This window comes from Ricinus communis, chromosome 1 (genome assembly GCF_019578655.1).
Source record: "Ricinus communis isolate WT05 ecotype wild-type chromosome 1, ASM1957865v1, whole genome shotgun sequence".
NCBI classification, from domain to species: Eukaryota; Viridiplantae; Streptophyta; class Magnoliopsida; order Malpighiales; family Euphorbiaceae; genus Ricinus; species Ricinus communis.
Window position 1 is genome coordinate 236,678 of NC_063256.1, and position 22,396 is coordinate 259,073.

At 35.5% G+C, this 22,396-nt stretch overlaps 5 protein-coding genes and 1 pseudogene across 11 annotated transcripts; 4 read left to right on the forward strand and 2 right to left on the reverse strand.

The window, feature by feature from the left end:
- Positions 1-168: 168 nt before the first annotated feature.
- Positions 169-2,091, reverse strand: LOC8266649 (annotated as a pseudogene).
- LOC8266647 (cytochrome c oxidase-assembly factor COX23, mitochondrial) lies at positions 1,978-7,507 on the reverse strand. Of its 4 annotated transcripts, XR_007214464.1 has the most exons (6): positions 7,183-7,507; positions 6,463-6,539; positions 6,237-6,314; positions 4,391-5,377; positions 3,019-3,148; positions 1,978-2,020 (listed from the first exon to the last, which is right to left on the reverse strand). XR_007214464.1 is itself a non-coding variant. In XM_015723751.3 (4 exons), the coding sequence occupies exons 1-3, from the start codon at positions 7,373-7,375 to the stop codon at positions 6,267-6,269; spliced, it is 318 nt and encodes a 105-aa protein (XP_015579237.2). In that variant the 5' UTR covers positions 7,376-7,506; the 3' UTR covers positions 5,473-5,796; positions 6,237-6,266. The 4 variants fall into 4 exon arrangements, 2 of the variants coding, with proteins under 2 accessions (XP_015579237.2, XP_015579236.2); XR_007214465.1 differs by lacking the exon at positions 4,391-5,377; XM_015723751.3 differs by lacking the exons at positions 1,978-2,020; positions 3,019-3,148; positions 4,391-5,377 and adding an exon at positions 5,473-5,796 and having other exon boundaries at positions 7,183-7,506.
- On the forward strand, positions 4,463-5,434 carry LOC8266648 (cytosolic sulfotransferase 6). Its single transcript, XM_025158657.1, has 2 exons — positions 4,463-4,844; positions 5,100-5,434. The coding sequence occupies exons 1-2, from the start codon at positions 4,463-4,465 to the stop codon at positions 5,432-5,434; spliced, it is 717 nt and encodes a 238-aa protein (XP_025014425.1).
- Positions 7,508-8,565: 1,058 nt separating the features above from the next.
- Positions 8,566-11,941, forward strand: LOC8266646 (rac-like GTP-binding protein RAC2). Of its 2 annotated transcripts, none has more exons than XM_048378749.1 (7): positions 8,566-8,913; positions 9,051-9,138; positions 9,973-10,082; positions 10,267-10,330; positions 10,875-10,939; positions 11,105-11,203; positions 11,649-11,941. In XM_048378749.1, exons 1-7 carry the CDS (start codon positions 8,797-8,799, stop codon positions 11,745-11,747), a joined length of 642 nt encoding a protein of 213 aa, XP_048234706.1. In that variant the 5' UTR covers positions 8,566-8,796; the 3' UTR covers positions 11,748-11,941. The 2 variants fall into 2 exon arrangements, with proteins under 2 accessions (XP_048234706.1, XP_002526481.1); XM_002526435.4 differs by having other exon boundaries at positions 8,578-8,913; positions 11,105-11,170.
- Positions 11,942-13,366: 1,425 nt separating this feature from the next.
- LOC8266645 (uncharacterized protein At1g28695) lies at positions 13,367-15,574 on the forward strand. 2 transcript variants are annotated; one of them, XM_002526434.4, is made up of 3 exons: positions 13,367-13,684; positions 13,795-14,187; positions 14,948-15,574. In XM_002526434.4, the coding sequence occupies exons 1-3, from the start codon at positions 13,523-13,525 to the stop codon at positions 15,464-15,466; spliced, it is 1,074 nt and encodes a 357-aa protein (XP_002526480.1). In that variant the 5' UTR covers positions 13,367-13,522; the 3' UTR covers positions 15,467-15,574. The 2 variants fall into 2 exon arrangements, with proteins under 2 accessions (XP_002526480.1, XP_015579233.1); XM_015723747.3 differs by having other exon boundaries at positions 13,368-13,684; positions 13,792-14,187.
- Positions 15,575-17,541: 1,967 nt separating this feature from the next.
- LOC8266644 (heterogeneous nuclear ribonucleoprotein Q) lies at positions 17,542-22,250 on the forward strand. Of its 2 annotated transcripts, XM_002526433.4 has the most exons (12): positions 17,542-18,039; positions 18,568-19,136; positions 19,221-19,310; positions 19,394-19,633; positions 20,010-20,231; positions 20,340-20,604; positions 20,688-21,004; positions 21,093-21,208; positions 21,330-21,430; positions 21,515-21,591; positions 21,678-21,771; positions 21,954-22,250. In XM_002526433.4, exons 1-11 carry the CDS (start codon positions 17,775-17,777, stop codon positions 21,768-21,770), a joined length of 2,355 nt encoding a protein of 784 aa, XP_002526479.1. In that variant the 5' UTR covers positions 17,542-17,774; the 3' UTR covers position 21,771; positions 21,954-22,250. The 2 variants fall into 2 exon arrangements, with proteins under 2 accessions (XP_002526479.1, XP_025014429.1); XM_025158661.2 differs by lacking the exon at positions 17,542-18,039 and having other exon boundaries at positions 18,561-19,136.
- The last annotated feature ends 146 nt before the right edge of the window (positions 22,251-22,396 follow it).

Below are 22,396 nucleotides of genomic sequence, written 5' to 3' on the forward strand. Positions count from 1 at the left end.
TTAAGCTATTGGTTGAATTTGTCTTGTGGTTCCTTGATGGAGAGAGTTGGGAACATCCCCATCTCTTTGCAAAAAAGGAAAACAAGACATTCATATATTTGGGTGCAAAACATTGCCATTTATTAACCTCAAAGCTTGTTAAACTTTCATTCTCCCGCACACCGTACAGGCCTATCAGGAACTGTAGGGCTTTTTATTTTTCATTCTAGTGCTGTTGGTGTTTTATCTTCCATTCCAAATTACATCAGTATGTTGACCTAGTTCCAGGACTCACCAGTGTGACTTCCTGTCTATTCTCTTTAAGCCTCCTGGCATCTTCCACGGATACCTGGAATGCATTTGCTACTACCTCCTCAGGCATGGACCTGATTGCTGAGACCCGTCCTGCCAGTTGGTTGATCTTTGCTTTATCATTAGTCTTGAAGGATACCCCTTGTTATCACTACAAAGTTTTGTGGTACTGTGAACATTTGACCCATTCGGACCTGTCCATCGAATACTGAGTTTCCGTTTTCATTAACGATCTGAACACGACCACTTCCTCTAGTGATGTACCGAATGCTGCGGGCATTGATGTTCCAGTGTGGTGTCATTATAGCATTCTGCATAAAATTATCAGAAAATATATAGCATTAACAAAATTCATTGCCATATAAAGATTTTGAGTTTTGTTCTATCTAATTGCACTCTGAGTTAGGTTCAAACTCCTAACTTCTCAGATGCTTTTTAATAGAGTCAAAATTCACTGATATTATAATTAGTTCAGGCAAGTATACATACAAGCCCCATTAGTCAAATTTCAAGTCTCTTCTTTAAGCCTTACCTTGTAAAGGACGGCTTTCTGAATACTGAGTTGGAGGAATCTGAGAATGGGGAGGTTGTGACTATTGACATTGCTGACACGGCCGGCGCGTGGGTTGTAGATGTCAGCTTCTGATGGCTTGTCGATGTTGTGTCTCAACCTGGCTGTGCAGAAAGTTTCCTCTAGGCCATTGGATCTGCCTCTAGGGCTCCTTTCCAATTGTCGTTGTGCTTCTTCTTCTCTTTATTCTCGTTCTTCTTCTTGGCTTCTTGGTGGGGCTAGCATCTCCAGATCATGCTCCACGCTCACAATGATGCCTCTCAAGTCATTTTCACCCCTTAACTTTCTTGCAAGATCTGTGTTAATGTTGAAAGCTTCTGCTATCATCCTCTCGTCCATTCCCGAAAAGACATTGCCGGAGTTGTCACGTGCGCCTCCCATAGAGATTGGTCTTCTTTCTCTCTGGCGGCCTCTTTCACCTCTTTGGCTCTGTACTTCTTGTTGAGGGTTACCCGCGAGGAAGAAGTCCTGAAATTACATACAAAAATTAGAACACATCTGGACACTTGCGATTTCCAATTATTTTAGTCTATATCATGTACACGATTCTTACTCTGTGGTTCTGGTCTAGCTGGTTGGTAGGATTGCTAGTGTCAATGATTTGGACCAGAACAAGAGGAGATCGACCATTGTTGTAAATCCATTGAGCTACTCCAGTATGCAAGGCAATGACATCGCCCTCCCGGATTTGACGAACCTTCTGATGCTGGTCTCTCCGGCTCTGTTCTTGGCCTCGACTCTCTGACTGTGATTCTGATGGTGACTGACATGTCTCAGGACAACCTGGGAATACTGATCCCTGAATGCCTCTGCCTGCATTGACCATAAAAAGAAATGCATTGAACTCATTTAAATTAACAACGAGAAAATTGTGCTATAAAAATTCGATCAAAGAGTTGAGATGCCTTGGACAACATAAATGAGCTTAGGTCCATTGACGTATTGTGGTAGCAATAAGCCTCTCTCTCGAATAGTATGGCGCATAGCTACAACACCAACGCATTGAAACTGTTGATCATTCTCGTCCCAAATTTCTGTCAGACCAGCTTCCGATTGAAACCTGCGAGAAGGCTCGACAGTGCTAATGCGGTTGAGTTGACAATGATCCTGTTGCCCTCGCTGTATGGCGAAGTTGCTTGCTCTATTTGAGCAAGAGAGCTATGGGAAAGAAAAAGAAGGCAAAGACTGAGAGAGAGAAAAGAAGAGCAAGCCATTGTGTATATGAGAGAAGAGAGGCCAATGTTATGATGAAAAGGAAACTGAATGGAACGGTATTTATAAGGAAACAGAAAAGGATCGTCATTTGGATGTGGCAACTCGTTTGTGTTGATTGTTTCTGCATGTGGGTTTGCCTTGGTGTTGCATGTTATTTTGCTGACACATATTATTTTATTGTATTGTAGCATACTTGTTGCATCTAATCTATATATATACATATTAATTGTCCACATCTGAAGTCTTTTAGCATGGGAACATAAAAATTTTATATGTGTATTTATCTTTTATATATAAAATTTAAATTGATGTCTAATTTTATTTTGTTATTAATTTATTAATTAATAAATTATATTTCTAATTAAATATTTATTTTAATTTTAAAAAATATAATATAATTTATTTTAATATTATATTAACTAATATAAAATTTTATAATCAAATAACGATATTAATTCTATCATAATAAATATTATATTAAATAATAAATTAATTTTCTAATTAGATAATAATTTTAATTCTAAAAAATAACATTTAAAATTATATTTTTAATATTATATTTAATAATAAATTAATTTTTAATTATATAATAAATTTTTAATTTTAAAAATAGTAATATTAATTATATTGATAGTATTAATTTATATAATACTATAATTAATTAATAAATATTTTTAAAATATTTTTATATTATTGTATTAATAAAATTTAAAAAAATATTTTGAAATAGTAAATTTGTTATTATTATTAAAATATTATTTGCAGCCCATGCTATCACTGCATCATGGGCTTTTTTGAGTTCAAAGGCATCATGATTTCGAAAGGAACCGGCATTCAAACTACATCATAAACCTGATTAAAGGGGGCCAGATGCAGATCAGTTTAAACCTGACAGATTTGGAAATGAAATTCTTGGAACTAGCAAGAGTCTGCAGGCTTACATGCCATTTGGAATTGGAGCTCGAACCTGTACAGCCCAGTACTTTGTTACGACTGAACTGAAGGTGATTCTTTTAGCCTCTCTCTCCCCAGCACACCATCATTCCCCAGCATTTAGGTTGGTTGTGCAACCTGGAAATGGAGTTAATCTTTGTGTTAGAAGAGTTTCTTGATGTTTTAATTCTTGATAACTATTTATTATATCTTCAATTAATATTGTCTTTGTTTGTTGGGGATTCACATATTGCAAACATTTTTGAGACTGCCCTTGCTTTAATGGCTTAGAGGATTAAATACGCCTCTACTTTACTCTAGCAATTGCTATTTGTGCTATAATCAGCTGCACCAAACAAAAGAACAGCCATTTCCTCATTAGTGTATCGACAGTTAGATCACCTGCAACGTAATCAAACATCGAAGCAGCAAACTGAACTATTCTGAAGCATCTTCAGTACCACTAATGTCACACTTATAGACCACAAAGAAATCAATATCAGATTGCAGTGGATGGGGACAAATCGAGCAGGAGGAGACAGAAATGAATTTGAACTCTCAAAGGTAGTTGGGTTGCTAAAGATTCACTGGACAATTATAAGGTAAAATAGTTCGAACTCCAGATTTCACAGTCTTGAAATGATATCATTGAGTTTAAGTTCATCGATTAAAAAAATACCCTTATTTGAAGTACTTGAAATAGAACATGAAGTTATAGAATAACCAAATATATGTTAAAGAAGAATTTACAAAAGCTATGCACACAGAGTGATCATGGTCTGGCAAAATATTTGCATCATAAATAGAGAACAGAAACGTTATTAAGAGCAGTATCAATACATATGCAAAGCTGAATTGCATCAATCAGAAAAGTGAAAAGGGTTAAGTTTTCGTCTATGCATTCGTAGGCTTTAAGTTTGAATTCAAAATGTATGATAATGTTCTTTAATTATAGGTTTTGAATTCAACATTTTCAATTTGTTTTTGACGGAATTATTAGTAATTCAGATAGACAAGGCAGTTGAAATTGAAGGAGTAACGAACTGGAAAAAGACTATTAATTATATAAATAATCTTTTTATACATTTCATTTGAAAAGTGATTAAATATTAATAGTCTTTTCTGAAAAATTAAATATTAATTAGTGTTCTATCAAAATGTATTAGCTGTTTATTTATCCTCTCAAAGTCGTAATAGATAGCAATATTTTATTGGCTATAATGACAACCCTTCACGGGTTTGACAAATATATAACATTCCTTGACCTTTACTTAATTGTATAAGAAAACATTTTGTTCAGTAGCACTCTGTTTATGATTCTAATATTCCAAAATTATTATATATATATATATATATATATATATATATATACATACTTACTAGCATCATTCAGGCGTCTAAGCAAGGAACTTGTGAAGAAATCGGAGCCTTATTTTCCCATTAGCTAATACCATGGATCCTACCCTCCAAACTTCATCAAACGATCAGCTACCTAAAAGTTCATCAAACCAGGAGCTGAATCAGCTTCCTAGAGAAAAGTTTTGGGAAGTCATTGATATCTACAGATGGGAAGAATTTTGGTGCAGTTCTACAGAAATAGAACGCATATCAGCCTTCCAGTCCCACTTCCAAGCAGATGATAACGATGTCATCATAGCTTCCTCCTTGAAAACTGGCACCACTTGGCTTAAGGCCGTTTGCGTTTCCATCATCCATGGAGATTCAGATGATGAAGACCTTCTTATTAAAGGTGTTCCTCATGCTTATGCACCTAACTTAGAGAATCAGATCTACCAAGATAGTTTGCATCCTGATCTATCATCTGCAGCTCTAGGTATGCCGTCACCTAGACTGTTTCACACTCATGTTCCTTATAATTCCCTGCCTCATTCAATTAAGAAAGCCAATTGCAAGATAGTTTATATAACTAGAAATCCAAAAGACACTTTAGTTTCTCTATGGTACTTCTTCAACAAAATCTTCAGACCTCGGCAAGATCCCCTTCCCTTTGACACGGCCTTCCATAGTTTCTGCAACGGAGTTCACCCCTATGGCCCATTCTTTGATCATGTTTTGTCATATTGGACAGAAAGCTTGAAAATGCCTCACAAGATACTCTTCTTGAAGTATGAAGATCTCAAAAGCAACCCTATAGAGGAAGCCAAGAAGCTAGCTTCGTTTCTTGGAAAACCATTCCATGAGGATGAGGATGTCCAAAAGGTGATGCAGAGGTGCAGTTTGGATAGGCTTAAGAACTTGGCTGTGACCAAGAACGGTATGACTTCAAAGGTCCCAAATAGTTTCTTTTACAGGTTGGGTACGGTTGGAGATTGGAAGAATTACTTGACACCTGAGATGAGCGAACGCCTGGATCATATTACACGAATGAAACTACAAAGCTCAGGCCTTGATCTCCAGAACTGAAAGGGCAGAACCATGCAGCAAATGTTTCTACAGCAACATAATATTAATTTCTTTCTCATGAAATAAGGCCACGGGCCATAGTTAAATTGGTTTATGTATGATCATTTCAAAATTAGTCCATCAACTGTAAAAGTTTACATTTGCAAAGCAATCTTTTATATTAAACTTGTCCATTCATGGCGAGGATTGCGACCGGGATTGCAATCCTGACAACTCCTTTCCCAGTTTTCTTGTAACTACAAATAGATGCTTCCTGAACCAAAATTGAAATTTCTAATAAATTCTCAATCCCAACAGCTGCCTTCCCAGATTTTTAACTCTATTATACTTGCCATGTGTTGACCAGATACGAATCAATGCTTCTGAAACAATATAGTGCTACCCATGAGTTTCAAATAAATTCTAATTAGTATATGATACTGATTTATATTTTCTATCTCACACAAGCTGCTAAGGTTGAAAATGCCTCATGATATACTGATCTATAATACTTCATTGTTTAAGAAAAAAGTCTAATTTTGAGATTTATACTAGTGTAAGAATGTTCACATAGCTAGAAACTCAAGGGACATTTGACTGGTCCAAAGAATAATTTGTCAATACAAATACTCTTTCATAGCTTCATGCATATGCTTACACTATATCATTGCACATACAAGAGCAAATTATTAAAATCCATCTCGGTGCCATGGACAATTAAGGTTCATATTTAAATTAGTGTGAGAAGCCAAAGAATCACAAGCATAGTTCTTGAAGAAAAATGGATTGATACTATCTAAGAACCCAACTATTAAACTTTTACCAACAATTGTCAAAGATCTACATAATCTTCTCATGAGAAGAATGATCTACTCCTGTTGTGTTCCAGCCGAGCTTCCCTCTGTTAAAAAAGAGAACACAATTATGTAATGCAGAATAGGATGAATGAGCATAAGCACAATCTGTAACAATTTGGAGAAAGGTTGAAAATTTTATTTTAAACAATATGCAGGGGTACAAAGCCTTTTATATTAAAAGATAATCAGTACCTCTTTTTTCTTGCATTCCTTGTAAACATCAAAATGCTTTTGACATTTACTCTTATCTGAGCTAAACTCTTCCAGGCCTGCAAAGTTGAGATTGAATTGAGAGGAACCTTTTAAAAATTAGTGTAGAAGAACTAGGGAATGTTAGACTAAAAGCAAAATTACTAGAATGACACAATACTCACTAAAAATAAGCATAAGTTTCATATAGCATTACCAGCGAATACAACATAATAAGCTAAATGCCATAATTCAACTTGACAACTATATGACAGTATAGATAATTTGAGAGGAATCAGAAAGCAATAACGGAAACATGATGTAGAATAATGCAAATCTTAAACAACTTAGACATAATGAATTAGACGACGGTACAAGCTGCCCAGAAAAATAATGCACTTCCATTCACAGCTAAAGTTTTACTACAATTTAAGTCAAATCGACATTTTATAGACAAGACACCTGTATAATTTGTAGCTTCTGCCCTAATTGCAGTAGTTGTATTCTACTTAATCATCAATTATAGTCGCAAAAAAAAAAGAAAAAAAAACCATGCTTAAGCTATAAGGGAACAGTTCACATGTAATTGGACACCCGGTAATCTCCTGTCTCTTAATTCATCGTTTAGACATATAATTTGCATATTAAAAAGAAAGAGACGAAACAACAAAAAGGGGAAATTGAAGTTCAGCTAATAAAACAGAAAAGGAAGAGCATGCTTACATTTAAGAGAAGCAGTATATTGAGGGTAGCACTGAGAATCAGAGATTCTCGCAGCACTTGGGTATGGTGGTGTTGCTGCTTTTGATCCCATTATAATCGCTGAACTGCTTGTGTTCGTGCGTCTATCTGCGATTAAACATCGCTCTTTCTTTATGCATCTAACACATTGATATTTTAGTCGGCCGTTTGACATTTTCGACCTCCCACTAATACGACATGTCGTTTATGGATATGACATGTTCACCTAGATCGACCTTGTCGTTTCTTACATATGGCTACCTTGTCGTCTCCTGCATATGTAGTATTCCGAGTAATGTTAGTTCAATTCCATTGGGCTCTAATAACGTCGCTATGAATATTCAAGGAAAACAGACACTTGAACTGTGGTACATTGATAAGAGATTTGAGTTTAATTGCTTGTAAATAAAATCAACACCATAAATAGGGACATAATTCCTTTCTTTTTTTGTTTTTGTTTTGGGCTTTGAGTTGTTTGAAACGGAATGAGAATAGGAAAGCTTGGTATTGCCTCAACCTTAACATCATCAGCTAACTGAACTACTCATCTGTTTGTGTGGTGCCAACACTTTCAGTCCTCTTTCTTTTTCTTCTTCTTCTTCACTTTTGTTTCTTCAAAGCGCATCACTAATTTCTGAAAAGCACCGCCCTAAAGATTTCCTCCAACGTCCATTTGTTTCTTTGATGCCATGTTACTATCCATGATGACCAAATTATGGGATAAAAAGAAAAAAAGGGTTTTCAAATTCTTTTACCGGACTAGCTTAAATGAATTGGTATATTCGTAAATTACTATTTATAATAAATACAAACTATTTGTTAGATTAATGGTTTAAAAAATGAATAAAATGATGTCGTAGTTTCATGTGAATCACTTTTTGCAAAAAGGGCATATATGTACAGCAATACGACAGGGATCGGCAACAATTCCCTTGTCGTTGCGGTGACACGCTGCTATTTCTTTCTACCTCTTATGTTTTTGGGTTGTGCTCCACGCGCTACATATTCATCCCTATAATAACTCTCCGCTTAACAGTTTTACGTCTTTTAAATGTCCAATAATTGAAAGTAAAAATGACATTTTTTTATTATATATTTTTATATAATTTAATATTATAAACTATATATTATTTTAATTTTCCAGTTATTTTTTCAAGAATTTCATTTAAATTAGTACTGATAGCACGAGTGATTTATAGTTTGCAAAATAAATTTAGAAGGTTAGAAAATTTGGAGAAAAGGGGTGCTAAAATAACAGCGTATTAATTTAATTTAGAAGCAAAGTTTGATGGTCACGCACGGTGCATAGCGCGTGATATGGAAAATGAATTTGAATGAAATTGGAATTGGGTTGGGGTATAGGTGGTCTGCTCTGGTGCTTTGCTTTGCCTTTCTATATTTTTCAGGTCTCCTCTTTTTGGCTCCCTGACAGCTCAAATTAAAGTGAATTCCAAAATCTTTTCCCCTCCTTCAAAAAGCTTCTCCAAATTTTTGCTTCTTTTCTTCAACATTCTTCCTCTGCAATCTCTCTCAGTATTTAACGTGAACAAGACTATATTTAGAGAAAGAGAAGATCACAAGAGTTTCTGTTGAAAAATGACTGCGCCATCAGCGGCTACTACAACTAAGTTTATCAAATGTGTGACTGTTGGAGATGGAGCTGTTGGAAAGACGTGTCTTCTTATCTCTTACACTAGCAACACCTTCCCTACAGTAGCTCTTCTTCTTTCTTTTATTTTTTTTTCCTTTTTTCTTTTTCACTTCCTATTCATTTCCCTTTTTTCTTTCTTGTCCTGTCTTTTCTTACTATAGTTTTCTTTTTAAGTTCACTTTGCTTATTCTCCTGGCAGGATTATGTTCCTACTGTTTTTGATAACTTCAGTGCCAATGTCATGGTTGATGGCAAGACTGTGAATCTGGGTCTCTGGGACACTGCTGGTATACACTCTCTCTTTCCTTGTTACAAAAATCATAAATTTTTCATGTTTTTCAAATTTAGCTGGGATAATAACACGAATTAAATCTGTTTTCATTGATCAAAGTGATCTGACAATGCGTCTACCAGTCTTATTCATACGTTGAATTGGGAGCAAAAGTTTCACCTTTTGACTGCTTTAGTGTAATTTGTTTCTTAATGCTTTGTCTGTTTAGCGCAAAGTATGGCGAAACATTTTTACCTGTATATAGCCATCTTTTCATACAGTTCACTTGCCACTAAAATCCCAGTTTGCTTTCCAGGTTTTCGTTTTTTACGCTTTCAGACTTTCCAACTATTTGTACAGAGAATTATGTATGATACAAGTAACCATTATGCATATCTTTTATGCTCTGTCAAACTCATTGAGGAGAAGTAGAGGAATTACACTCTGTCTTTCCCATTTTAATATTGGAAGACCCAATGTCGTTTCTGAAGCATATGATGGCACTTATGCATTTGCCAAATCAAACTAGGGATCATCACTGGCTCTAGTTCCTTAAAGTAGGTGCTTCACATTTAACTAGAAATTATTATGTTGTGGCAACATTTAAACATGGTTTTATATGCTTTGAGTAATACCATGATGCCTTATTTTTATGTGGCAATTGAACACTTCGTTGGAGCTTTTCTTTTGCTGTTTGAAGACTAATTATAACAAAAGAGCAATAATTCCTGTAATCAATGATGACTTTCTTAGTTAATCTTTTGAGTAAATTGTTAAGATGTCTTAAAAGTGTCCTATAAAAATAATTCAATTGAATACTCTCACTTAAGTTTTAGTATAATTGATGCAGGTCAGGAGGATTACAACAGGCTAAGGCCTCTAAGTTATAGAGGAGCTGATGTTTTCATTCTTGCCTTTTCACTCATAAGCAGGCCTAGCTATGAAAACATTTCAAAAAAAGTAAGCTTCTTTCTCTCTTCAATTTCTTCTTCTTGTTTACTTGTCTTTTCCCATTTCTATCCTTATTTACATTACTATTACATGTTATCCTTTTATTTGTGGTGTTAGACAATATGTGTATGTACTTTCTGATTCTTCTCTTTATTGTGTATCTTTTCCTTTATGCCCCTTTTTGTTGGAGAAGTGGGTCCCGGAGCTCAGACATTATGCCCCGTCAGTACCCATTATTCTGGTGGGGACTAAACTAGGTATACATTCTTTCCCACATTCAGTTATTGCTTCTGTGAATAAATATTGCCAGGGTCCTACTTTCCTTAATGCTAAATTAATCAGGCTCCTTTTTCTTTGTTTTTGGTTGGTCCATTAAGTGCTTACGCTGGTCATGTAGAAAGTGAAGAATGAAAAGCTTTGTTATTCAAGTTTCTGCAGCCTTCAATGGGGTCTAAATGTAAAATGGTTTTATGTCCTAACTGTTTTTCTTGTTCTTCTGCACATATGTTTTTCTGTTCCAGTGTATATGCTTGTACAATTCATTCATATAAGCACGTGCAGGGGTGCGGCATGTATGAATATTTGGGATTCCGCAGTAATTCATGTCCCTTGTGAACTACTTCCATTTTTTCTTTCTCTGCACTTGGTCTCTTTATTCCTTGAAATCCTATAGTGAATATTTGCAGCATGTATGTTATTACTCTTTTAAGTTTTTGCCCAGATATTGGTGGTGTAGATATAATTGCTTATGGAATAATGAATCTGGCATAGTTGTCATGATTGATTTGAGCATAATGGCAGATCTGAGGGAAGATGGACAATTTCACCTGGATTATCCTGGAGCATGCACCATTTCAAGAGAGCAGGTAGCCTTGCATAATTCATACCACCAATCCTTTTACAATCATTTAGAAACTCCAATGGTGTGAGTTGAAAAAGTGGATTTCTCTCTGTTCATAATAAGTAATCAATAGGAATTTTTGCATATGACTTTTTGCTTTATTATATTAATTTAATTCTTTGATTGCTAGGGCATAGAACTCAAGAAGCAAATAGGAGCATTGGCATATGTAGAATGCAGCTCTAAAACACAGCAGGTTTGTCTCTCATCTCTGCACATTCTCATAAAGGTATGAACACAGCCAGTTAATAGCTTATCTAGAGAAATATGTAGCTCTGGTTGTAACATGGATGCTTTGTCTCTGGTAAAGAGTCCTTGATTAAGTGTGGGAAATATGAGAACATTTCCCTTGCATTATAGTTTTACACTGTTATTTCTGTAGTACCATGTCTGGAATAACATTTGTCAATTGTAAACTGAAGGGAAAACCTTGAAATCTCGAGCCCAAGTGTTGATGAAAGCTGAAATAGAAATATGACCTATGAGACTGTCTTAAAACGATCATTGCCAATATGACATCCCTGTAAGATATGCCTGTAGTGTTGCCGACGTTAGAAGTTTTAGTTGGAACATGTTGATTACATCATATATCGTATGTATTTACATTTCCCTATCAAAGATTTTTGTTGCGCACGCGCAGCCTGGCTGAAACAGTTATAAATTTTTAAATGCAGAATGTGAAGGCCGTGTTTGATGCTGCAATCAAGGCAGTTCTCCAACCTCCAAAGACCAAGAAGCAAAAAAGAAAACAAAGGGTCTGCCATATTCTTTAGTTAGCTTTCCTTATATGCTCCTAAAGTTTTCCATCTTGTCTTTTTTTTTTTCTTTTGCTTCTCTCTTTCTGGGTGGCGCCTGTGCTGCCTTAAATTGATTTTCTTTTTCATTCTTTTCATCGGATTTGTTAATAGACTGCATCCTATATATGCATTTGATCTTTCTATCGAAAAAGGGAGAAATTCTAGGACAACCACTGGTGATGAATTTAGATCCAAAAAAGTCTTGAACTATGGGCCAAGTAGCGCACATTTCCTGCGTCTACACATTTAATTCCACCAGCGAGTTCTCGTGTTGATTTCTCAATGCCTGTATGGGTTGTTAAAGTCTCTCATTTAGGTGAAGTAGAAAACGGGTATCATTCGGATTGACACGTATCAACCTTTATATAATAATAGTATATAGCGCAGTATCAAGTTTGATGGTATTAGCCATGAGATGACCCAGACAGTAAACCAACCCTTGATTTTATATGCAAATTTGATGCGACAATTTATCTTAAACTATTAATTTAGATACTACGCTACTCTGCTCCTTTATTATCTCTTACGATTAAGAGCTAATTAAGCTTAAACTATGGTTGTGCAGGCCAAGAATGGGACTCTGTGCATTTAATATCTTTTTACTACTCTTAACTGTATAAGGAGACATTTATTTATTAAATTCGTATTGATAAATCATTCGAATTTTCTTACGATATGCAAAAATCTCAATCGTCGGATAATAACTAAAGAAAATTGTGAAAAAGTAGAAATTTTTGTATAGGGTGGATGACCTGAAATGCTGAGATCAAACTCCATCGTCATAAACAAGTGGCTAATGGTCCTCAACCTACTTATAGATTGGGACATTTGACATATATATAATTACTGGATTAGTACATTAAATTATGGCACTTTTTTATTTATTAACATGTTAAAGGATGAAGGCGTTGGTTTAGCATCTTTTCTCATCAATAAATGCTCATTACTCTTAACCTCCTCCTTTTTTTTGTAGTTTTCTCCAAAGTGGTGCCTTTTTTATTTTTTCCTCCTCTTTAATTCTATGCTCATTTCATTTTAGGATTTTCTTTTTTGGATGGTTTCGATGAGATGTTGATTTGGAACTTTAAATGGATATACTGAAAATGGAACATATGTATTATGATTAACATTGCTCAATTTGGTAATTTAATATCTGATCATCAGAACCAATGATTTAGAAATACGAATGGTCCAATATGTATATATTGTCAAATGATAAAAATGAGATGGCCTAATTTTAAAAATAGTTCATATATAATATATTACCAACTTGGTCATTCCTAAAGATAAAATATAATTGTTATATTCCATAGTTAACTGGGTTATTGGACAGTTTTAAAGATTGATTTCTTATCAATCTAATTTAATGTATTATTATTATAAAAGAGCTTAAAAGTCTTGTATCTATTGCTAGATTATATTTGGGAAATAATTAGAGCTGTGAATAAAAATGTAATTGAGAGTTAAACTCTGTAGATATTTGATTTATTTAAAATGATAGCAATAATATTGTTATTTTCTGAAATAAATAATATTAAAATTTCTAAATTATAGATGCGTTAGTAATAATGATCCCATAAAAGGATGTGGGCAGTTTCGGCGCTTGTAAATGATTCTTTGGGAAAAGGGAATAAAAAGGAAAAAACTGCTACTCATCAGGCGGACTGCATGACCATTCTACAAACCAAACCCATCATCCTGCACGACTCTCCGCCGTAAAAATTTACAGAAACAAGCACACACTTGAAAACATGCAAATGGAATCCTCTAACAACTCTCTTGCTAACCTTGCCTTGTTTTCCCTTCTGTTTGGCGCCGGCGTTATCTATCTCTTTGTCCTGTCAGCCTCTTCATCGACCAACCCTTTACTCGCAATCCAACGTATATCCTCCAGTAACCCCGACTCAGCATCTGTAAGTTTATATCTTGTTAAATATCCGTGTCAGTCCAATGGTACTGAAGGTCTTAGTAAGCATAATTAACTAATGTCATGTTTTCAAATAATATGTTATTGTCACAGCAGTACAATATCATCACGTTCCCTATAGATGAGCTGGAATTGGCTCTGAGAAGAGCTTCAATGCCCAACAAAACCGTCATCATCGTTATTCTGAATAAGGCGTATGCAGAACCAACGGTTAAATCTGAAACCACAATGCTTGATCTTTTCCTGGAGAGCTTTTGGGTAGGGGAGGACACCAGGCCACTCCTCGACCATCTACTGCTGGTAGCGGCGGATCAGACGGCGTACGAGAGGTGCATGTTCAAGCGGCTTAACTGTTACAAAATGGAAACTGAAGGCGTAGATTTCGGCGGAGAAAAACTTTTCATGTCGAAAGATTTTATTAAGATGATGTGGAGAAGGACTCTTTTACTCTTAGATGTCCTCAAGCACGGCTATAGCTTCATTTTCACGGTAAGTTTCTTCATTTAATTATTTAATTTGCATTCATTTTATTTAATGGTTTCAGTGTACATAGTTGTTGTGTATTAACAAAATATTTGGGATTAATTAAGAAGGATATGAGATGGAGCGTGGCATTTTAATGTCGGCACGTACTAGTTGTCGTTTAAGTAGCAAAACGACCTTACGCGTCAGGGATGGATTGGAGAGGCAATGCTGCTAATTTTTATCCCTTCCGGGGGATTGATTCTCAACTCCATTAAAAATATGTTTCGACTTGGGTCTGAATCTTTTTCTTAATGTGAAAGCTCCCTATAATACTTTTTGATGCCACTATATATTGAATCTGGTCAAAACTGAAATTTCTAGAGAGGCAGGCAGCTGTTGTCCTGAAATTTCATTAAATTGACTTTTCTATTTCACAAGTCTGAATTTTCTCCTCCCAATTCTATTTTCTATGCGGCTTTTCACTTCCTGCTGCCACACATTTGGAAAAACCCCTGAACACTCCATTCTCAAAAGTCAATATGTCCTACCACAAAAACAAATCAAATCAGAAACTGGTTTCTTTTGTTTTATACTTTTCATACCTTCCGCACCAACTATTACAATCTAATGTTGGCGTTGGCTTCCGCATGTCTGGATTGTTTCAAGCCCAGCCCTATAAACCATGGGTTCGACTCTGAAAATAAAGCCTAAATTTGGGACTTCAAACTGCCAATCAATTCCAATTCCAAGAATAATCAACAATGTTTTTTTGCTTTTGCCGCAGGATGCTGATGTAATGTGGCTAAGGAACCCATTTCCAAGGTTAAGCAAGAATGAGAGTGTAGATCTCCAAATTAGTACCGACTGGTTCAATGGCGACCCACTGTCTGAAAAGAATCTTATTAACACGGGTTTCTATTATGTGAAATCAAACAACAAGACCATTGCATTATTTGAGAACTGGTACTCCAGGAAAGACAATTCCACAGGCAAAAAAGAGCAAGATGTTCTTTTCGACCTAATGCGAGAAGGTACCTTTAGGCGACTGGAGCTTAATGCGAGGTTCTTGGACACAGTCTATTTCAGTGGGTTTTGCACTGATAGCAGAGATGTAAAGGCAGTGGCCACTGTCCATGCCAATTGCTGCAGGAGTATAAGTGCCAAGGTCCTTGATCTAAGATCCGTCCTTCGTGACTGGATGCGATACAAGGCTGCCAAGAGAGTTGCAACTAATGGAACTGTGGCTTTCCAGTGGTCAGGTCACTTTGGATGCTGGAATTCCTGGAATAAGACTTCAGTTTAGATCATTTGTTTTACCTTAGTTAGTCTAAAATATCAATCTTTCTTTAATTATATATATGAAAAGATTAGTTTCTGGTTTCTTGACTACATAACTAATTAGTTTTACAAAGGACTAGATTTACATGCATCAGTTTCAACTCAATAAGCTAGTTGAATATCATAGTATATTTTGCATTGACTATTTTACTATTTCGATGTTGATTAATATTTATCCTTTAAAATAAATAAAAATATCAATATCAATAGTTGTTGTTGTGAATATAATATCTTCATTGTTATTGAAGAAAACCAAAGTAAATTGAATGATTACAAATCCATTGTAATTTAATAGAAAACATATTAAAAGGTCGGTCAAGAACTAATCTAGTATGTATTTAGAACTAGAACGAATTCTTTCCAAATAACGTGAGTTGAATTCTTACCAAATAATATAAAATTTGAATTCATACGTGTTAGTTTGGCTAAAAAGTTCATCATTTTATTGTTCTTTTTTAAGCTTGCTTTAATTTTTACATTTCTTTAAAGTTATTTAGCTTTGTTCAAATTTGACCAAACGACTACTAAAATGACTTTGTTATAAAAAAAATAAAAAATTCAGTGTTATAATTGACAATATGCTTTTGAAGCAATTATGCTACAAAAGAAATGTCTCTCAATAAATTTCTATTATATTTGAATATACATTTACAATAAATAGATGTATAAAAATATAATTTTGATTTAACTAATGCACTTAGTTTGCTTCATTGTAATCTCTTTGAGTTCCGAATCATTTTTAAATTCATATTACTTTAAACGGGAATTTATTTAAATTCAAGCCTTATCGAATTTAGATAGTCAACTTTTATAATTAAATCTAATTTAGATGAATAAAATTTTAGACCAATTATATTGAGTTTTCAAATTCGAATTAAATTTTGTGAAATGAAACTAGTTAATATAAGAAGTGAGCAGTTATCAACTAAACTAACTCTTAGTATATCTTAGTATATCATAATATGACTTGCATATTTATTATCAGTTTAAAAGACTATAATATATGCTGAATTACAATTTATTTTTCTTTTATCAAACATATTCTATTACTTAAAAAATAAATTGAACTATTATCCAATTACGAAAATAGTTTTTAAAAAAGAAATACATATATGGATCGAGTCAAGTAAATGTACTTAATTATATAAACGACCAAAAAGAAAGAACAATATAAAAGTATTTCTATAAAATATTAAATTGAGAAGCAATATAATAAGAACTTCAAACTGTAACAAATAATTTAGTATAGTTTACGCACATTAATCGTGTTGAGTTGAGATCATTAACGATTAATGACTTTCTAAGCTCGCTCTTAGTTGGCTGGGATAACGATTAATGTGTCTTAAAATTCATATTATGAAGGGATGTCAGTTTTAAGAAAGAAAGTTTTTTCATATTTATTAAAAATAATTTTCCTGTTTATGAAAAGATAGAGCTAATAGATATTAATATTGATCTTAAAATGCAAAAGAAAAACAAGGCCCTCAAAGTAAAAATCATTATTTACTTAATAGATATTAATATTGATAGAGCTAATAGATATTAATATTGATCATTATTTTTTTTTCTTCTCTAAATTAGAATATATAATGGTGCACCCTAACATTATTGGCTGCAAATCTAAATAGCTCTTATTACAACCATCGAATAACTTAATGGTTTTAGAAATCGGACTTTGATTTATCCTTTTTTGAAAAGATTTGGCGTATAATTAAAATAAATTAAATATTATGTGAAAATTGAAGGTTTTCCTTTAGCACTTCTTTAATGGTCCGAGTGGAGAGAAATCCAAGATCAGCAGATAACAAGCCAAACACATCATTATTCATTCCTTAATACTTACTGCATCAGATGATGTCCTCATTAATCTACTCGCGGAGATATATTCTACTGCACTGCAGTGCACCAACAGTTTCGAATAATATATCGACGCGTGCCAATGACCAATCAGTAATATCCACGTGCACTAGTATAACCCAGGACATAAATTTTCCTACCAAGTAATACACTTCAAGACACACCCAATCTTTATCACATATAAATAAGGACCTAAATGGTCCAGTCCTCGTTTTCCCGTACTTTCTCGGATATTTTTTTCTCCGTTGAATTTAGGGTTTCTGTTGTGTGGTTAATTTAGGGGTTTTTATTTGTGCATCTTTCGCGTTGCTTTTGTTTCGACGTGTGTGAAATTAGGGTTATACTCTATATGATTAAGGAGATCAATTACGGTTCTTGAGAAGCACATCTTGCTACTTATCCACCTGAAACTATCGATGCCTCCACGGACCGTGAAGAGAGGTGCCGCTGCAGCGGGACCAAAGAGGACGGCGAGAACCTCGAGAGGGGCGGCCAAGGGACAGAGTCAGCAGCCGGAAGCTGCTGAAGAGCCTCCAAAGGCGGAGGAGAGCCCCGCAATTAATGAAAATCCTTTTTTTGAGGATAAGCAATTTCTTGAAAAACCAATTTCCGAAGAAAACCGAGGTTTGGAAGATGAAATTGGAAGCAAATCAGATGCCAATGGCTCGGCTTCTTTGAAAAGTAAGTATATTTGTTTTACGAATTTGACAAAGTTCTGATGCGTTGATACCTCTCATGTGTAAGTATTTGTTAGAATGCATGATACACAATTTCAAAATAATTGACTTTATGGACTTTACCTAAAAACAATAAACTTATGTGATTACGAATCTCTAAAAGAATTGGTTTTTATGCAATCATGAAATTGTGTTTATCTTGTCCATGCACTTCCGAATGTCTTTAGCTGGTACCTAATCACTTAATTGATACGATGCGGGTTGCTGGATGAATTTTAGATACTATCCCTAAATTTTAGTTTTTCTTTCCTGATTAACTGTATTTTATGAGATAAGCAAGGATGTTTTGGTTAAATAAGGGTAAATGGAGGGACTAAATGTAAGAGGGATTACTAGTATCATCATATTTGTCCCTTGAAGGATTAGAATTTCTAAAGATGTATCTAAATCACATTGCAATTGCTATTTTGGCTCGTGGAGAAATCAAGAATATCTTGACTGGTTTGGATCACCTACCCTTTTTTCATGGCAGAAGGGGAAGATGTCAAGGATTCTGTTGAGGAGTATGAAAAGGATGAGCGGTTAGAGCTTGATGACAATGAAACTGAGTATGAACCTGAAGAATATGGTGGGGTGGATTATGATGATAAAGAAATTGAACAGGATGAAGTTCAGGAGGTGGAAGTTGGTTATGAAGTGGAGGAAGAACATGAGGAGCATTTAGTTGAAGAAGAGGAAGAAGGTGATCTAGTTGAGGAGGAATTGGAAGATGTTGTTGAAGAACTTGAGGAGGGTGAAGAGGATGATGAGCATGCTGGTGAGGAGGCGGATCATGCTCAGGTGGTTAATGCAGAGGAAGAGGAGCACCATGAAGTTTTTAAAGAGAGACGCAAGCGTAAGGAATTTGAAGTCTTTGTTGGAGGCTTAGACAAGGATGCTACAGAGGATGATCTTAGGAAAGTGTTCACTCGAGTTGGTGAGGTTACTGAAGTCAGGTTAATGATGAATCCCCAGACCAAGAAAAATAAAGGATTTGCATTCTTGCGTTTTTCAACTGTGGAACAAGCAAAAAAAGCTGTAACAGAGCTTAAAAATCCAGTGGTAATTTTTGATCATGTTGTTTATGGAATATCAAGTAATTTCACTTCAGATCTTAAATATATTCTTTTCATGACTGCAATTCAGATTAATGGGAAACAATGTGGTGTTACTCCAAGTCAAGATAGTGACACCCTTTTCTTGGGTAACATTTGCAAGACTTGGACGAAGGAAGCTGTAAGTATAATCGACCTTCCCTGAACTACTGATAATTGGGAGATGATATATTACTCACTTCTGGTTATTGACTGTGGTTCCAGTTGAAAGAGAAGTTAAAACATTATGGAGTCGAGAATGTTGAAGATGTGACACTGGTGGAGGATAGTAACAATGAGGGAATGAATCGGGGTTTTGCCTTTTTGGAATTTTCATCTCGTTCAGATGCCATGGATGCTTTTAAGCGACTTCAGAAGAGAGATGTTTTATTTGGGGTTGATAGGCCTGCAAAAGTTTCTTTTGCTGATTCCTTCATTGACCCTGGTGATGAGATTATGGCACAGGTAATATCTACTCTACCATTCTGCATCAACTTTGGATTTTAGCTGGATCACGTGTATTCACCTTGTTGTATCTCACCATATATGGTTCTATTTAAAGTTACATATGCTCATTCATAACGGTGGATCAGAATTCTCGTCCTTTGGGCTATCTTTGTACAACCTAATGTGACCAATTCACTCTATATACCACTCAACTTTTTCTCTTGTGCACATTCTTTTGCTGTTGTTATTACTAAATTGTCAATTATTTTGAAGGTCTTAGAGTATTTGGAGTCTGGTTGTTTCTAGTTTTATCACCAACTTAATTTGAGAGTGGCTAGTAAATATGTGTTTGTATATAGTTTAGGATGAGTCTGCTCACTTTGTATGTGTTCAGGTGAAGACTGTGTTTGTTGATGGTCTGCCTGCATCATGGGATGAGGATCGTGTAAGGGAGCTTTTAAAGAAATTTGGGGAGATTGAAAAGATTGAGCTTGCCCGTAATATGCCATCTGCTAAGAGAAAAGACTTCGGATTTGTTACCTTTGACTCACATGATGCTGCAGTGACATGTGCTAAAAGCATTAATAATGCTGAGTTGGGTGAGGGAGACAACAAGGTTTGCCAGTTATTTACAGTTTATGGTGTTTGTCTGTCCTGCTTATATGCAGTTACATTGGTTCTCAGTGCCTTGCTGCTGTCTGTAACAATTGTTGTTGCACTTCAGGCTAAAGTAAGGGCTCGGTTATCAAGACCTCTTCAGAGAGGAAAAGGAAAACATGCAAGTCGTGCGGATTTCCGGTCTTGGTATGGAGGTAGAACTGCCAGAGGTCCATGGGTCCGTCCAGTAAGAGGAATTGCTAGCCGTGCTGCTCCAACCAGTGTGAAGAGGCATGTGGGATTGAGAGATAGACGTCCACCTGTGATGTCAATGCCAGTAAGAGGCAGGCCCTTGCCACCTCCTAACAGGACCTATGATAGAAGAGCACCGGGTATATATCACTTTGAAGTACCTTTACGATATTCTTGTTGGCTACATAATATTTACATAGTGCAATGCATGCATTTTTGGCAGCTCCATCTTACCCAAAGAGCAGCCTAAAGAGGGATTATGGTCGGCGTGAAGAGCTTCCCCCTCCAAGAAGCAGAGCTCCTGTTGATTACAGTTCCAGGTCTGTTGCTGAAAGAAGGCAATCCTATAGAGATGATTACTCGTCACGTGGTTCTGGTTATTCAGATATTCCTAGAGGTACTTCTCGTTCTTCAGCTAGGAGAGCATATGTAGATGATGGCTATGGTCAAAGGTTGGAGAGGCATCCTCCAAGTTACCGTGAAGGACGTGCTCGTGATTATGACTCTATTTCTGGGTCAAAACGTCCATATTCTGCAATGGTCAGTTTTATTGTTAGTTATTCTTGTATTTGTATTTGAAATCTGAGAAATGGCTAAAGTTTGTTGATGAATGCTTATGCAATGTCAGGACGATGTTCCTCCACGTTATGCTGATGGTGGTGCTGGTACTCGCCATTCAAGGGCTCGATTGGACTATGAACTCGGCCCCAGTGCTTCCCAATATGGGGATGCATATGGTGATAGGTTTGTTAATATAAACTTTTCATATGTTGCTCCTCATTGTTCAATTGGCCTAGATTGCTGTGGTAACTCGTTATCGTTTTTTTTTTTTTTCTTCTAAAATTTCTTTAATTATGATTGGTAGAATTGGGAGATCCAGTGTAGGATATGGTGGCAGCAGAAGTTCTCTATCTAGTCAGGATTCTCATGGACTATATACCAGTCGTCAGGGTATGGGTTATGGAGGTGCGTTTTGAGTTACTGAAAATATAATTACCACTTAAATTGTGATCTTATGCCCACTTCACTCTGATATTTTTTGGTTTTCAGGTTCTTATGGTGCCAATGATGTTGGTGGAATGTACCAATCAAGCTATGGTGGTGACTACATGCCTCGTGGCAGTGATGTATGCGCTTTACATTTTTATATATTGGTGGTGCCACAGGTTGAGCTTTGGGTGTCTTATTTTCTGATTCCATATTTGAATGGCAGGTTGGCAGTAGGTCTTATTCATCTATATATTCCAGTCGTGGCATGGGTAGCAGCAATTACATGGGTTCTGGTGGTTCAGGGTCATACTACTGAGGTGAGTAAAACTATTTAATATTTTCCATTCATGAAGTGCTCAAGGAACTGCATAACCTTGGTGCCTTGGCCTGTTTTGGAGATCATGGTTTTCTGAAGATATTGGCACCTCTTTGGTTCCTTAGAGGTGTAATTGGACAAAAAAGGAACCTGTGGTCACTGGTTAATTTGTCTATGGAACAGATTTGACATGACAAGGGGCTGCTCTAGGATGTGGGCTATTTGAAGCTTATGCATTATGAGGCTTACGTATTTGGAAAGGGCATGTTGTCCAGTATGATAGCCTCTATATATTGTGGAAATTGTTGAGCAAAAGTTTTATAGTAGAGAAAAGGCTGCTTTGGTTTAATCTTGTTTTAGATCTTCAGACTGGATATTTGTCAAGTCCTAAGTTCATGATGTATGGAAACTTCCCTCTCTTAGAGATGAAAACAAGAATTTCTTAGTATGATATGTATGAATTTGATCTGTTGTTCTCTATCTTTAAGTTCCCCACCTTATGGACTTGAGAAGTCATGCTATTCATCATTTCTTTTAATGGACAGCTTGTCTATTGGGATACTGGGGTTTTCTCTTTGTATGGTAAGGAATTTTGGGTATTTGTTGTGCTAAATTTATTGGATAAG

Bases quoted from the DNA above. Each gene is read 5' to 3' on its own strand.
- LOC8266646 (XM_048378749.1), top strand. From the start codon at position 8,797: ATGACTGCGCCATCAGCGGCTACTACAACTAAGTTTATCAAATGTGTG. The intron at 9,139-9,972 runs GTATACACTCTC...TAATTGATGCAG, and splicing joins GGGTCTCTGGGACACTGCTG to GTCAGGAGGATTACAACAGG. The intron at 10,940-11,104 runs GTAGCCTTGCAT...TTTGATTGCTAG, and splicing joins GCACCATTTCAAGAGAGCAG to GGCATAGAACTCAAGAAGCA.
- LOC8266647 (XM_015723751.3), bottom strand. From the start codon at position 7,375: ATGTCAAACGGCCGACTAAAATATCAATGTGTTAGATGCATAAAGAAA. The intron at 6,540-7,182 runs GTAAGCATGCTC...TCAACTTTGCAG, and splicing joins ATATACTGCTTCTCTTAAAT to GCCTGGAAGAGTTTAGCTCA. The intron at 6,315-6,462 runs GTACTGATTATC...CTTTTTTAACAG, and splicing joins AGGAATGCAAGAAAAAAGAG to AGGGAAGCTCGGCTGGAACA.
- LOC8266648 (XM_025158657.1), top strand. From the start codon at position 4,463: ATGGATCCTACCCTCCAAACTTCATCAAACGATCAGCTACCTAAAAGT. The intron at 4,845-5,099 runs GTATGCCGTCAC...CATATTGGACAG, and splicing joins TCTATCATCTGCAGCTCTAG to AAAGCTTGAAAATGCCTCAC.
- LOC8266645 (XM_015723747.3), top strand. From the start codon at position 13,523: ATGCAAATGGAATCCTCTAACAACTCTCTTGCTAACCTTGCCTTGTTT. The intron at 13,685-13,791 runs GTAAGTTTATAT...TTATTGTCACAG, and splicing joins GTAACCCCGACTCAGCATCT to CAGTACAATATCATCACGTT. The intron at 14,188-14,947 runs GTAAGTTTCTTC...CTTTTGCCGCAG, and splicing joins GCTATAGCTTCATTTTCACG to GATGCTGATGTAATGTGGCT.
- LOC8266644 (XM_002526433.4), top strand. From the start codon at position 17,775: ATGCCTCCACGGACCGTGAAGAGAGGTGCCGCTGCAGCGGGACCAAAG. The intron at 20,605-20,687 runs GTATATATCACT...CATTTTTGGCAG, and splicing joins CTATGATAGAAGAGCACCGG to CTCCATCTTACCCAAAGAGC. The intron at 21,431-21,514 runs GTGCGTTTTGAG...TTTGGTTTTCAG, and splicing joins TCAGGGTATGGGTTATGGAG to GTTCTTATGGTGCCAATGAT.